The 16,126-nt window shown below is 45.7% G+C and overlaps 1 protein-coding gene across 5 annotated transcripts in view; it reads right to left on the bottom strand.

Annotated features, from left to right (window-relative positions):
* slit1a (slit homolog 1a (Drosophila)) overlaps positions 1-16,126 on the bottom strand; it is an 88,283-nt gene that overhangs the window by 17,216 nt on the left and 54,941 nt on the right. For 3 of the 5 annotated variants that reach the window (XM_035605215.2, XM_035605216.2, XM_035605218.2), the window contains exons 10-18: positions 13,462-13,609; positions 9,122-9,193; positions 6,224-6,295; positions 6,044-6,115; positions 5,661-5,804; positions 4,199-4,362; positions 3,226-3,249; positions 314-458; positions 81-155 (exon numbers count right to left, since the gene is read on the bottom strand). In XM_035605215.2, the coding sequence (XP_035461108.2) occupies positions 81-155; positions 314-458; positions 3,226-3,249; positions 4,199-4,362; positions 5,661-5,804; positions 6,044-6,115; positions 6,224-6,295; positions 9,122-9,193; positions 13,462-13,609 (916 nt within the window). The remainder of the gene's footprint in view (positions 1-80; positions 156-313; positions 459-3,225; positions 3,250-4,198; positions 4,363-5,660; positions 5,805-6,043; positions 6,116-6,223; positions 6,296-9,121; positions 9,194-13,461; positions 13,610-16,126) is intronic. The other 2 variants (XM_035605217.2, XM_035605219.2) reach the window with 1 other exon arrangement.

Below are 16,126 nucleotides of genomic sequence, written 5' to 3'. Positions count from 1 at the left end.
TATGTCAGAGAATGAAAATGTAAACTATTAAGAGAATGATTGCTAAAAAGGCAGAGTTATAAAAGGAGAGTTTCATTTACATTTTCTTCAGCTGGGAAAGGCTCTTAAAAACACCAGTTGCCTCCAGAGCGGTGATGTCATTGTTGTTGAGGCGGCTACAGAGAAAAAAAAAAGAAACCATACAAATTAATCCACTCAAATCCACAGTCCTCCATTAATATTCAGTGATATTTTAAATTTGCTTGGTCCAAAAACTTTGTGTTTCTGTCACATCGAATTCAAGGGGAACAAACGCTTCTTCCTGATTCCTTACAGTTCAGTGGTGGATGCTGGGATGTGCTCGGGGATCTTGGTGAGCTTCAGGTTGGAGCAGTCCACCACGTTCGACTCACAGCGGCACTTGGGAGGACACACCGGGTCACTGTTGCATGCGTTATTCAGACGGGTGTCCTCTGTACCTGAACAGGAGAAAAGGCCAACGCACACATTCTTGTAACACAAAATGACATCAGGCTTGTCCCCTGCACCAACCCGGGCGCCTCACTTTCCCATGATGCTCTCAGTCACGCATCTGCTCCCACCACAGCTGTGTCAGTGGTTTGTCCTGTTTTGACCTGAGAGGCAGCTTCCCCAAATAAATTTTAACCTTAGGCGTCCCGAAGAACATCCTGCAACTTCCCCACCATTCACGGGAGAGAGATAAATGGGCGAGGGCCAGGGGATGATGGGATGGGGAGGACGAGTTATTTTAGAGAGGTGAAAGAGTGGGAGCAGTGTGGTGAAAAGAACAGTAGCAGAGGAGATTGAGATAGGGATGCCAAAGAGGATTTGGAAAGCCTGCTTCAATGAAGCAGAGCACCCAAGAGAGAGAGAGGGGATGGGAAGGTGGTTGAAATGATGCGTAGGGAGAGTGTGTAGACAGGTGGAGTCAAAGGGGAGGAGTGGAAGGAAATGGAAAAAGGAGGGCACAGGGGACACCCATGCATGCAGGGAAAGAAAAGGTAGAAGGGGAGGCAACGAAGACGGACGAGAAGAGGAATGAAAGGTGAGTGGTGGAGGTGCGGAGGAACGACAGAGTCCTGACAGAGGAAAGAGTGCGGGACGTTCTCCTGCACCACCTCTGTCTATGAATAGACGTTACGTGCCAAAAAGCGTGCTGACAGTTACATCATGGCTGCTCAATAATGGAACAGCAGTGGGAACCACTCAGAACAGCGTGTGTGTGTGTGTGTGTGTGTGTGTGTGTGTGTAGAGCTTGTGTGTTTGAATATGTTCCATTTAGAGGGAATAGCCCCGCATTTTGTGTCAGGATATCGTTTTTGTGTCTGGTTGCCGTTTGCATGCTCACTTCAGTGCACCCCTCTGCCGGTGGTTTGAAGATGACGTCAGCGGGACACTGTGGGGCTCCCGGGCCGCTAACCATGAGCAGGAAAACCTCAAACAACCCGGGCAAAATTCTACGGTCGAGTACCAAAAAATCTGTCCGAATAAATAGAACGACATTTGCAACCATGACCTAACCCCAAACCCTCGCCGTCGACTTCATTGGAATACGTTTGGACAGTGAACGAATGAGTTGCTTTAACGGAAAGACTTCCTCTGGATGACTGGGTAAAGACTTTCTGAAACTGTGCCACTTGTGCAGAGTGGCTCAGTGGTGCATGCAGAAATACGCGGTAATGCGGGTCATTAAGGAATTGTCCTGTGCTATGCGCCAGACGACAGGACAAGGCATTTCCTGCTACAGAGGAAGCAATGAAAAGTACAGCGCAGCACTTTGATCCTGAGGATGTGGAGGAGCCGGGGGAGATTTGTGGGCCTGAGTCATCATCGTCGTCACAAGTGCGTGGTGGCGACACTTTTACCGTCAGCAGATTTAGACGAAACTGGAGAAAAACACAGAGGAGAGGGACGAGGTTTCTCCCTACCCGGAGGCGCAAAATGACTCATTGCCGGAGTTGTAGAAGTTCTCCTAATTCCCTGCAGCGCTTGGTTCCTCATTGTGAGCGTGTATTATGGAATTCCCGTGCTCGCCGTGATCCTGCGCGCGTTCAAGTGCATGGACGTGTGCATTGCGGAGGCCTTTCGTAGTTATCATTCAGGGAGGGTGAAATTCTCATTAATCACAATTGACTTTGATCTTTCTTCTGCTTACACAGTACTCCCATTTGTTCTCTAAGCCAGTGCAGAGCTTTATCTCCGCTTAGCACACACAGAGACATTAATTCACACACACGCACGTACACACACGTACACACACGTACACACACACACACACACACACACACACACACACACACACACACACACACACACACACACACACACACAGGAGTTCGACACACATCACCGCTCCTCCTAGTTATTCCTCTGGTGGGCTTTATTTTCCTTAGCGTTAACTGATAGAAAGGACACACTTTTCCTTCCCCCTCTTGTCCTCTTTCCCCCCCCCTCCCTCCTTTTCTGCCCCGCTTGGTGAGTGACTGTCTGTGCTCATGCCAAAGCAAAGAGCCACTTCCTTTGGACTCTATCTGCCGAGACTCAAAGGAAAACAGAGCTGAGGAGAAGCAGAAGCTCTCACACGTATATCACATTAAAGTGCACTCACAGGTGCGTCCACTCATGGGCCCAATTATCGTAAATACCGAAGGTTCCACAACTTAATTTTACCCTCAAACGCCCAATGCTCCTTTTTCCTCTGTGCAGACCATTTCCTCTGAGGTTCATCTTACCGTCATCCCCATTAAAAATATAGTTAATTACAACTTGGGTCTTAAAACCTTCATTTTACAGAAATCCTTTTGCACACTAGAGTGTCAGGTTCAAAGTTGAACCATCGAAGACAGTTTTGAACCTATAATTGATGTAAACAACAAGCTGTTTGGTCAGGACTTGTATTCCCATTCGTTTTCTTTTCAGTTAAACCAACCTCTGGGTTTGTTTAAAACATGTATTATCATCTACATGTGTTTCTTGTCCCATCTGACTTATTGGTCGCCAGCTTTGTAAATAAAATGTCCCCAAAGGACTGACGGGAAAAACACATCACCATGACCCAAGTTGTATTAAACTGAATTTATTCTTTAACCCTTTGGGAGAATTTTTTGTTCAGATGAACAGTGAGTAACGGGAGGAAAAAAATGAGGCTGCTACATGGCTGCGGATGGATGATTAAAGAAAAAAGAGGAAAGCAATGATAAGTGCGAACATTTACAAGCCACTCACCTGGGATGACGTACTGCTCTTTGGCTGTGATGGAGAAAAGAAAGAGGGACGGGTGTCAGTGAGACCAGTCTGGTCGGCATAGCTGTGGCTTTGCTATGCTTCAGAACAGTCATATATAGAGTTTATATATATATGACGACACATGACACAACGAATATGACAGTTAGACAGAGAAGCATCACACTGTCTCTGTAAATGGCGATGTAGAGAAACTAGTAGCGATGTTAAAAGGTGGTAAATATTTGGCTGTTGCTATGGAAGAGTGAGATGAGGGAAAGTAGGAAAGGGGCAAAAAAGAAAGAGAAAATAAATGTGGACTCCCCTTTTTTTTACCAGGTCCAGCCAAACAAATGAGGCTATAAAGAAGTGTGAAACCTCAGCAGTGCAGCGTGCCAACAGCGTAGCACGGTGCATAAACACAATAGTGGACCCAGGATGGGGGGTTGGAGGGCGGGGGGGGGGGGAACCTGAGCCCGGCAGGCAGAGAGTGATGAGTGGGCGCGGGGATGGAGGCTGTAAGGGAGGGGAGCCTGAGATTGGCAGAGGGCAGGGAAATGGTGGGCACGTTCAGAAACTCTACGCCCGTACACCAGCCTTGACCGGTGATCTCAGCTCACTGCGGTTTGCATGTGAAACCAGACTCACAATGTGGCAATGTGGAGGGGGAAATGGAGAAATGGCGAACAATCCCTATCCCCTTTTTTCATTTTTTGTCTGGGGAATTATTGATTGAGGAGCACCGGCAGAGCAATTGATAGGCCGAATAAATCCTCCTGCCAGGAATGATCACTCGTTTAATGAGGTAGAGGTAGAGGGAACAAAGCAAGGATAAAAAGCCACTCCCAGCGGGGAGAAAGAGAGAAGGTAAGAGTAGAGCAGTGAGAGACCAGTGGAGTAAAAACAACAAAACTTGAGCCCAAAAAGGGAAATACCAGAGACATTGGAAGACAGTGACACTGAGGCACCGGCCTACCAGAGCAGCGGAACTTCTTGCTCTTGATCTGTCCAATGCGTTTGTTTGCGAGTCGGCGTGGGCTGGCACAGCGGGCACCGCTGGTCTCGATGGGGTTGGTGCGCAGGTAGTCTGCCAGCCACTTCAGATTACAGTCACAGATAAATGGGTTCTGGGCCAGGTGACTGGAAAGAGGGAGGGAAGGGAAAGAAGGAAAAAAAGGTAAGAGAGGTGGGCAGAATAAGAAAGAGACGAAAGATTGAGAGGGGGGAAAGGGGGCACACATGAAAACTAATGGGATTAAGGGCAAGATAAAAATGACGTTCATGGTCGAACATGAGTGTCACAGACTTACTGTAGACTCTCACCTGAGGAACCAGAGAAACACAACAAAATGTCTGTGACTGAGCAGTGTGATTATCAGTGAATGGCCGGGGCGATCATTTGATATAATTGATTTTAGATTACCCATGCGATATGAGCTTATCGTGCTAAAGTAAAAGATGCTGTTCGATGAGCAGCTCCATATCCCTCACCAGTGTACACGCGATGAACCTGAAGTAAGGGGCAGCAGCTGCCTAGCTTAGCATAAAGTCATATGGAATTAGAATAAGCTGAAGTCAACAGTATTTCACAAAAATGTCTAATATTTAAATTAAAATTTGTAAAAAAATGTTGTGGTGTCCCATTAAAACAGTAAATTGCTCTGAATATTAGTTTAATTATGTGATTTTGCACGTATTGGATCCCTTCAGATTATTCATTAATGGTTATTACAGATGCTTTAATTGAGCTGCTGGTTATGTTGCAAAATATTCTCATTGATTCAAACGTATCTCCCAGCCCCACTCAAGTTTACAGAGTGTGTGCTGCCTTCAGATTGATGTCGTCAATTTCGACGAGCAGAGACCGGGGGAGGGCTCCGCGTGTATTTTTACCCCGTTTTCAGAAAGCGGGCAAAACAAGAGGCCTCTTTTAAACCGAGATTCTTAAATCCAGTGCCCTCTAGACGCGAGCGGTTTGAGCCAACAGGCAGAACTATCTTCCTCAACAGGTGTCTTGCATGTCTTGTGTTTGCGACTTTTTTTTTTTTTTGAAATCATGCAATGTGTTCCAGTCATGGCGGACGCGCCACAGTGTGGGGTCCGTATTGATAATAGCGTGTGGTCGGCTTTGTTTATTGGAACAGAAAATAGGAGGCCTCCATTTAGACAGAATTGGTGCTGTCTGAGGAACGGCGGTGGAGAGAGTGGCTGCTGCGTTTGATCGGCATCTGGCTGCAGATGCTGTGTGTGTGTTTGTGAAGATGATAGATTTACTCTCCTCCCTACCTCATGATTCCATTCCTGTGTTATTGCACAGACCTGCGCGTAAACAACTCCTGTGTTGGCTCATGTTTTATGGTGACAGCTTAGTATGTGTCGGAGCGTGTGCAGCAGGATGTGTGTGTGTGTGTGTGTGTGTGTGTGTGTGTTTGACTCACAGGGTCTGTATAGCTCTTAGTGAAGTGAAGGTGCCCTTGGCGAGGGTTTGGATCTTGTTGTCGTAGAGCGACAGCAGTGAGAGATTCTGCAGGTCCTGGAAGGCATTGGCACGGACGCAGTGAATCTTATTGGCATTCAGCAACCTGAGTAGAGTCAGGAAAAATACAGGAATGGTGAAAGGAGGAGGGAAGAATGATAAGGAGGGAGGGAGGCAGCTTGTCAAAGTTTCTTTATGCATGCATTCATTATGCAAGAGAACTATGCAAAGGCACACTGTTTATATGAAGGTTATGACTCCCTCACTGAGTGGGAGTAAAGGTTGCCTGGTAGTCAGTGTGTGTTTGCAGTGCGTCAGCAGAGTGTGAGCGTACGCTCCACTTACAGCAGTTGGAGGGCGTAGAGGCCATCAAACACCCCCTTGGGCAGGTCGGTGATCTTATTTCCATACAGCACGCTGGGAAATCACAATACAGACTCGCTTTAGACACGGGAAATGACAACCGAAGTGGATGCTCACGCACATGCACATGCACATGCACAAACTGGGCTCGGGGCCACTTACAGAGAGTTGAGGGAGCGAAGGCCCTGGAAGGCATCAGGAGCTATCTCCGAGATCTGGTTGTTGCTCAGGTCTCTGTGTTGCAAAAGTAAAGGCCAGAGGATTAGTTGAGGAAATTGAGCTTTTGGGAAAGTAATTCAAAGTCACTTTGCTGTGGGTGGTTCGACCCCCAATGTCAACTGGGTATCACCCGTCACAGGAAGGTGGCGTGGATGTGAGGCCCCCGCTTGTCACTGCCAAGTGACAGAGGAGCAAATTTAGTGTGAGCTGGATGAAGATGAGTTCCAGCTCTCTCCCATGTCTGATGGTGCGTCCCTTCAAGGGATTTGATGAAATGGAGCTGGCCTGAGACTTGTAGCCAATCAAAACATTTACTTGTATTATATGTGGCCTATCAACCCGCTCTGTGTTGTATCATGGTCTGTGCGTATGAGTAAAAATGGGATGACATCCAAACCCGAAATACAGTAGACTGCCTCTGAACATAGCTGTTGTTAATAGGATCCACAGGCCTCTCCCCACAGGATAACCACTAAGCCCATGTGTCTATGTGTATATGTGTGCACATGTGTGTCTGTGTGAGTAAAGGCAACAATAAATGAGGAACAGTGGGACAGAGGGAGAGAGAGCGAAAGACGGATAGAGAGAGAGATAGAGTTAATGGAGTATGTGGACTGAACTCCAGTCTACTGGATACCTTTGAAGGAAAATCATCATGTGGTGAAGGAGAGGGATATTTTCTCATTTGGGGGTAAGAGTTAAATAAGTGCCCATTTGTCTTCCTGCAAAGGACTGAGGTTTCTTGGAAACAAAAAAAGGGAGAAAGAAATGGGCTAAAGAGGAGCCAACATCTGCACTGGTGTGTGTCTGCGAACTCAGTCGCCGTCATGTTTGTGTGTGTGTGTGTGTGTGTGTGTGTCGGTAGTGCATCACTCTCTGGAGGAGCAGTTCATGTGAAGGTCATTCAAACCAGGACAAGGTCAAAGAGCATGTGTGCGGTTTGGCATTTAATGGGAGGAGAGGAGGAGGCAGGGTCAAGGGAGGCATTGCACAAATACCTTTGTGCCACAAATAAACAAATACACAGACACACGCGCAAAAGCACAACCTATAATTATCTAATGTTGCCTTACAGTCAATTATCTAACTATTTTCCATACACACAATGCAATAGATCTACAGAGTCGGACCCAGATGAGTGACCATATTCATCATGATACATCAATGCTGTCTACACACGATTTCTGCTGAGACTGTGGGACGTAGGACAGGACGGGCCGGTGAGGGCGCACTGCCAGCTGAAACAACAGAGCACCAGGGGTCAACACAGACCTGCTGCCATACATTGTTGTTACTAAAAGCAGAATCTGTAGCAGCAACAATAGCTGGTCATGTCTATTTGGGAAACCAGATGGAAAGAAGCACGGCCCTTAAATCTGATTTGTGTATTTTTTTAAACGAAAAACCACAAAAATTCTGTATCATATTCAATAAAAAGGGGGTAACCTTTTGTAACAATATTGTTGCTTTAAAAAAAGAAAGAAATTCTGGCTGAGCTTAGATATTTTTTCACAAGTTTCACTCAACTACATGTGAAAACCTGACGTGCTTGATGGAATCCACACGGTTCACAGTTTTCTTTACATACAGAGACAAAAAAAGGCATTTATTTTTGTGCTGTAAAAGATAGTCCTGAATTTCCCTCGGGATCAGGGTCAGGAGGGCGCTGCAATAACATGGCCAGTTCCTCAGATCAGTTTCTGTTCAAAAAGAGAACAGTTTGTTAATGTTTTTATTTTTAGATTTTTTGGGAAACTGCTATTAAATCTGGTTTGTAAATATTACGTGTGAAAAACATTAATTACTGTTTCTTAGCCAATGATAAGTGATTGACCTATGCATGTGACGATGAAAGTTAGGTTATTTTGATAAGAGCTCCATTTACTTCAATGTAAAACCGTAACCAAGATAAGTCTACCAAATTCTTCTCTCTTTGCATTTTTGATTGTATAAATAAATATTTGTTTCTTTATCCAGGTCCATGGAAGCTGCAATAAGACAACATTCCTCTTTTTTTTTTAAATTTTGGACTTTCCTTTACTCTCACATAGAAATATGGCCTAGTTGAGTTCACGTGGTTCACAATAATTTTCAACATGGAGTAATGAAAAAACACAAAACATTTATTTTGGAAGAATAAATATTAATCTCCCTCGAGTTTTCACTGGAACTACGATGAGATAGCAGCTGGTTCGGTCTGCGTCGACCCTCCTGTATTCACCTCGTCTGAACCTCCTAATGTCCCCGGAGTTGATGATAAAACAGCGAGGAATCCTTGAAGGAGCGCAGAGAAACTCCCTGACCTTCCGTTTCCTCCGTCGCCCTGCTGCTATGTCGGTCAGGCCTGGTGGTGTTGGAGTTATGGCTTTGGCCGACCGGTGGGTGCTGGCTGGGTGACCAGGCGGTTGGCTGAGCGGCCCCGAAAAACCGCTCCATCTCAGCCATCGGCCTGCCACCGTTCACTCCGAGAGAGAGAGGGAAACCTCAGCCCTCATTCCAGCACACTCTCCGTCTCCTCATCATCATCCCAGTTTACAATTTGCCCATGCAGGCAAAACACATACACAAAGTGGACACAACACCAGCCAGGGGAATACCAGTGCCCAGCAATGGAACACGAGGGCTGTTATTATGCTTGTGTAGCATCTGAACGCTTGCTTTCCGTACCAACCCCAAGTCTGAGAACAAGAATATGTCCTTCAGTCACAGACAAAATAAATACTTCATGCTCCTCAGGAGCGGAATGAGAGGACTGCCAATTGTCGTTTCTTTTTCCAGCCCTCAACTTCTTGTTCTCATCTGTATTATTTAGCCCTGAGGTGAGTGTACTTCTGTACTTACATCCTACGCAGTTTCTTGTAGGGGGAGAAGGCTCCAGGAGGAACAGACTTAATCCCATTCTGCTCCAGACGTCTGGAGGAAAGAGGAGAGGAGAGGAGAGAGGAGATACCATCAGTTAACCAAACAATAGACCTCTCCATGGCAACAGAGCTGAGTAATCCCCCCCCCATAACCTCTGACCCTTTGTGATTGGCCTGATTATATTAGCAGAGATCTATTCCCCAGCTGTAATAGGTCCAGGCATGTTGGAGTCATAACATCCTCAGAACCAATAAACAATCTGAATACTAAAGTGCTGTGGAAAAAGAGTGCGGGGCAAAAGGCTCTGTCTTGGTTCGCCAGGGGGTGTTAAGGTCTTCAACTAAACGTCATAATTCTTCTTGTTATAACATTTACAGTTCCCGGCACTTACGTTCTCACATGACATGCTGAAATCAATAATGATCTTAGTTGTTCTTGTGAAATTTGTCTTTATCCTCAGGGTGTCTGCAGAGCAGTGTGGTGAAATATTACTTCTTATGGTTTACTTTGTCCCGCGAACCTAAGAGCCGCTGACGCAAAGTTGACAAGAAAAAGGCCTGACAAAATCTCGGCATAAAAAAAAAACTGTCAAAGAACCAAATGAATGTATAGACAAGCATACACTCTGTCACTTAATACGGAACAGTCACAAACTTTAATCAGTCTCAGATGGTCCCAGGGAAACAGACATCACTAAACCCCATTAGTGTGGGCATGCATGTCTGTGTTTTCAGGCCCGGCTGCTACTTAGGTCCCAGCTCGGTTCCAGAACAATTCCCTGGTGGAGCTGACAGAGGGCTGTTTATCTGCAGGTCAGTTCACAGCTTTTAAAACTGTCCTTAACAAGGCTTAGCAGGGCCCGGCGGGAGCCAGCTGTGGACCTGTCTGCTTGTCCCACCACGCCGCCTCCCAGCATCGGAGCTTGCTGCAGAACAGGAGGCGCGGTCCTGCGCGATGTGTGGTAGTGGACCGGTGGCTGCGACGGAATCTGAAGATCCTTCAAATTAGATTTGTCGCCACAGGAAAATGAAAACTATTTGAAAATCTGCAAAAACTCGTTGGCAAACAGAATGGTGTTGATAGATTCAACCATCGCCCTCTCGAACCGTGTGATTTCTTGGCTCAGGACCATTTCCACATGATTCAATTATTCTGTTAGAGAGATCTCAGATTTACTACACGCCTCTCAGGCCTAAGGCTATTGCTATGTTTATGTCTATCCGCGGGGGGGGGGGGGGGGGGGGGGGGGGGGGGGGGATGTTTTGTCAGACATTAACCACGGCCGTTTAACGGTTTTGAGTTTCCAAATTTTTCAATCAAGAACTGTTGTCCTTCAAAGGAGTGGCCTACGTTTATGGAGCGATATGGGAGAGCAATTGACATTCTTAGGATAGCAGTGATTCCAGACCACAGATTCCTGCGGTGGACACGCTCTCTCCGTCTGTTTTCGTCTGCCTGTCCCAGTGTGTCCGTGGATTTACTGCAGAGTGACAACGCTGTGGTCGCTCTGCCCTCACCAGTGCGGCAGAGTGTTGGGCCAAGTGGCTTTAGCGCCATCTCTCATCAACCAGTCTGTCTGACTGGTCCAAACCAGTCTGGCACTCTACACGCTGCTTGCATGCGTGTTCAGCGTCAGTGTCAACCGTGTACGTGCTGTGGTGCTCCGGTGTGTGTCAGCATATAACGAGAAACCCTCTAGGCCAGATGAGGGCACGCGCGCTGCTGTGTGACAACCTATTTTGGCCGCCACGTTGTCGCTCCTCGCAGATCGATATGTGCAAGCGACTTAATCCCTCCAATCAACAAAGGAGCTGCTTTGTCTGATTGGCAGAGGGGAAGAAAAAAAACAAACTCTAGTGGTCTTCAGACGGAAAATCGATGGCTCACATCCAATTTATCAGACTGAACATTTGTATGTTTGTCCGTCTTTGTGTATCTGTGAGCTGGTGTTTGTATCGGCCCAATCAATGCTCTTCATCCTTTTCATTAGGGTGTAAGCATGGTTTTCATTAAGGGGAAACACATTATGCCGTTGGGTATTCACCCAGTGCATGCGTGTGTCAGAAATGGATAGCAGGACCTCAGCCGCAGATGAAAGGCAGGGGGGGGGGGTTATGGCAGACATCACTCATTGCAGACAGAGACTATGGTGCATAATCATCTGTTGTGGTGGTGTTTAGGCTGACTGGGCCCGGTCTCACAAGAGAGAGGAGTACACAAACCAGCTCACATCCTCACAGCCAAAAACACAACACTGGCATTCATTAGGGGAGAGCGAGGCAGGCAGGTTGCAGTCCTCCGATTTGTACATAATGAAAGCAGCATGTGTGTGTTTGTGTGTGTATGTGGGTTTTCAGAGTGCCTCATTAAGAAGGCATTAGGCTGGCCTTGATACCCAGCAGCCCGCCTTGCTGTAATTGAAACTGATTTTATAATGAACTTCAAGCACAGATCAAACCTGCTGCACCAAATTACTGAGTCAACCCCCCCTTTCTCTTTTTATTCCTTCACCGCTGATCTGCCTCCTCCAACCTGCCTGTGGTGATTTGGCAAGCCGGCAAAGAGGGAGAGAACACGGAGAGGAAAGTTGAGGAGAATAACAAAATTGACAGCGGAGGAGAAAAGTGTTGTGTGAATATAACCTGCTAGGTGAACCCCTGATAGGCAGGACAGGGCTGGAATGCACATGATGCAGGCCAGAGTTTCACCCTGGTCTTGTAAAAGATGAATCAGAACATAGCAGAGTTTATTAGCAGGGCACGGTTAAGCACCAATTACATGTGAAGGGCAGAGAGACTTTAAAAATGTCTCTACTCATCTCCTGTGCAGAGAGAGTCCACTGTCTATAAAACCTGTGCACAGTAGAGCTATCTTTCAGCTGTCACCCCTTTCCCCCATTGGTGCTGCTGCCCAGTTATTGGGTTCACAGATCACATGGGTCTGCACGAGTTGCTCCACCTGGCAAAAACCGAGATTCAAAATGGTGAGGCAAAATTATTCACACATCGCAAAGCCAATACACAGGACGTGTGAGGACCTTTGGAGGATCTTAAATATGTCAATATATTTTTGGGTGGTCATTCAATTAGACGAGAACACAGACGTGTGAACTGCGCGTCCAAATCAGGAAACTGAGCTGCAGAGGAAATGGGTCAGGGTTGTTGGGGAACATGGGATCTGTGACTTCCATGCTGGCTGGGTATTTATAAACAGAACCCATTGGGAGGAGGAGACCTAGAAACTTGCTGTGTCCTCCTAAGTGCACACTGCTGCTCCTCGGAAGAAAATGCAATGTGACCGCTGGTGTTCTCCCTTCACCTTTATCCCACCGTGCGCGAATCGCGGTGTTGCCGTAGGCTTCCGTTTCATGCAGACATCTCTCCGCCAGGGGCGTTAAAACCCACGTTAAAGAATGCAAAAGAACTACCATGAAAAATCTAGCTGTGCATTCCCATGAATCGCAGAATCGCTGACAGCACGGGGGCCTTAAACATTTAATGCGCAGACAGACATTACGGCGCTGATAAACTGAGGGAGGGATGCTAAGCAAAGTGCTTGCATGCAGTTCACAGCCATCTGTGTTTTTAGTCTGCATGTCTCTCTCAGTGAATAGCAAACGGATATTCTCCCTGCCAGGTGATGCATGGTGAGAGAAGGAGATGGAGCAGCATATTTACATGAAACATGCATGTTTAATCCTGTCAGCCTTGTTAAACCCCTGCATGAGTATACACACACACAGATTCATATTGAAACATGCACATCTTTAACATGGATACTGAAACAAATGCCCTGCAGTGGCATGCTTCAAAGAACAATGCAGCGGTGGATGCTCCTGCATTTCTATGAAATCCACCTCTGTCCTGTTGTTCTGCTGCTCAATTAGCACTATTCTGAAAAGTATACAGGTGCTAAATATGAGTATTACACAGAGAGTTATAAGAAACTTATTTTTGAACCAGAAATAACAAATTTTATCTGCAAATTCAATCTCACATTATTCCCTTGGGGAAATATAATTGACACATAATGTGTTTGGATGTCTTTTGGTGATGGAAGAAATATAATCCTGTTGCGTTATCACACTTGTGAAGGTAAATATTAATATAGTATGTTTGCAATAGATTCAGTCGCTTATGTTCTCCAACATGCAGAGTAGTCTAATATCATAATGCAAAAAGACAGAGCTGATCCTAAAATGACCAAACAATAACTAAATTAGATTTAGTTATCTGAGGAGTTAATTTGATCTACGTATCATTGGGACAAATAAGACTGAATGGTGAAATTGTCATTGAAAACAATATTTTTTTGCTCACATCTCGGCCATGCTGTCAGGCAGGTTGGCTGGAATGGCGGTGAGACCTTTCCCTCTACAGTCCACGATGTTGTTACTGCAGGTGCACATGGCAGGACAAGAGCCGCCGCCTGTGCTGCATGGCTGCAGGCCGGAAGACTCCTGGTGACCTGGAGACGAAAAGAAGAAAAAAATGTTTTTACGGAAGGAAAAATATGACAAGAAGACAGGAACATGCAGCTCCTACAGGTGTGTGAGCACAGGTGGATTAGGTTTGGTTTCAATGAGAGCAGCACGACTCTCAGAAGGATTATGGGGGGGGGGGGGATTTTTTGCCGGAGGATTTATGCAGCGAGATGGAACGGCTCTCGCACTCAAGTGTAGCTCACAAACTCTGTCATCAAGCCTTTGTGCTCTATAAAGTGAATTGCAAATGAACACACGTTCTTTGAGATGCTTTGACATCGGGAGGAAGAAAAGAAGCATCGTTCTGACTTTATTGTAAAGCCGTGCATTCCTTGAGAATCAATGGGCAAGAAACTGGGTTATCTATTAAAGTCCGTGCCACGGTATATTGAGAGGAGAAGAAAGACGTGAGCAATAGAGTTGGAGGGGTTGATTGATGGCCTCCCAATAACATCCATTGATCTTCGTTGCAAATCTTCCCCCTGAGTCTGCGTTCTCTGGGTGGAATTGAAGCCATTCTGCACATTCAGCGTTGCAACCCCCACCTCTTCACTTCCATTTGTTCTGAAACATTTCAACTTTTCAATTTGCATACAGAGCGCACAACCCATCACACTGTCTCTAGATACCTGTTCAAATAGCTGTGGCACTGTCAACGACGTGGTGAAGAGCGGGCGCTTGCGCTGCCAGCATGTCGTGTTCGCTCTGTGTGTGCTTGTATGTGTGTGTGTGTGCGCGCTCAGGATGTGTGTGTGTGTAAGCCTAACCCAGATAGAATGAATAAAACAGACTTTTAAATGGCCTCATTTACACAGCATTACTAATCCAAGTTTCAAACCATGAATATTTGATAACCTTCCTATCTATTGCTCAGCTTGTGTGGAAAATGTTGGAGAGTGTGTGTGTGTGTGTGTGTGTGTGTGTGTGACTGAAAGTCAGTGAAAGAGAAATCACAGTTTTCACAACTACGATCCCTAAAACAGGAAGATCAGATCGCTGCCATACTTTACCATAAAATGACTTTAGCTTGTGGACCAATTAGCTATGACAAAGAATATTTGAGGTCAGGTCTCACGTCCCCGGTCGATCGGTTAACTGACGGGATGAGATGCTCTGACAGATTAGTGGGGGAATCATCAGGTAAACACAACAAATAGCATCAAGAGCACAGAGTCGCTCAACCCACGTGATCTGAGGCCGTGTGATCTAGTGTGGAAGAGGTTTGACAGAACTGGGATCGGGTGTGGGGCAGTGAAGGAGTCCCCTCTGATCTAACATGGCATATTTGACAGGTCTGGGATCAGGGAGAGTGCAGAGCACAGCTGGAGCGGCCTCCACAATGACAGCTCCCTGACAGGTATACTTGAGGTGAAGCTGTTTGAAGTGCGCTCATCCCGTGTTCCATAGTGCTGTTTTCCCCATTAGATCCTTCCCCATCTGCCGTCTCTACCACTCTGTTCCTGTCCCATTTCCCCTCGGTTTATTTGCTTTCACCTTTTTTATTACTACAGCTGATCTTTTTGCTCTCTCCCTTTTCTTATAGTTCTCATGTTCAGCCCCTCCACATCCATATCTCTGCCACCGCAGCCCATTAACTCCTGTGCTCACACACCTTTACATTTAACCTCACTCCCCCTCTTTTCTCTCATCATTTCAAAAAGCTATCAGTAGCCTTCTCCCATTTGTCTCACTCCTCAAATTCCCCTTTGAGCACAACATAGCTCACTCTCCTCTCCCTGTTGTCCCTCTTGATACATTCATTTCTTCCGTTTCCCACTGCACAAGTCGTATTTCTTTCACCCCTAGAGCGGTTTATTACTTTATTACTCATTGCTCATTTCAAACATAATATTTTCACTTCATTCATTATTCCTTGGGAGCAGTGCTTCAGTGCAACAGTCATTAATTCTCTGTCATGTTACCCTAAATCAAGCACAAGCGGCAAGTGAATGATCAGGGAGAGGATAGAGCGTCCACATGTAAATGTTTTGCTCGGTAAAAACCACAGCAGAGGCCGCTCAGGCAAAGTAAAATCACTTTAATCTAAACTACAGTCAGAGGAGTAATTGGGATGAAAATGATAATGGTCCATCATATTTTACAGATTTTCTTCAAAGAAGCTATTTAAGATAAAAAAAAAACAAGTCTTCACACAGTTATGAAAATGTGTTTCCTGCTGTTCATCTCTTTAAAATAAATTATCACCACAAAATAAATCATTTTTAGCTCATGAAACAGCTTCGGGTCATGGGAAGTGGAAAGAAAGCTGAAATGGGCTGGTGGTCATGCACCATTGGTAGCTCTAACTAATCCAAAGTTTTTAAATTCTATTGTTTAACAGATTAAGTGTTTTTTAAATCAAACATTAAGTAAAAATTCAAAACTTTTCAAAAAATAAAAATAAATGAGGTCTTGATTTGGACACTGGATTGCTTCTGACCAGCAACAGATTGGGGAAAAAGATGATATTATTCCCCAAAATGAAGCAGGAAATGTGTTAC

This window comes from Scophthalmus maximus, chromosome 10, assembly GCF_022379125.1.
Source record: "Scophthalmus maximus strain ysfricsl-2021 chromosome 10, ASM2237912v1, whole genome shotgun sequence".
Lineage (NCBI taxonomy): Eukaryota > Metazoa > Chordata > Actinopteri > Pleuronectiformes > Scophthalmidae > Scophthalmus > Scophthalmus maximus.
The sequence above is the reverse complement of the archived record's forward strand: the minus strand, read 5'-3'. Positions and strand labels throughout refer to the sequence as shown.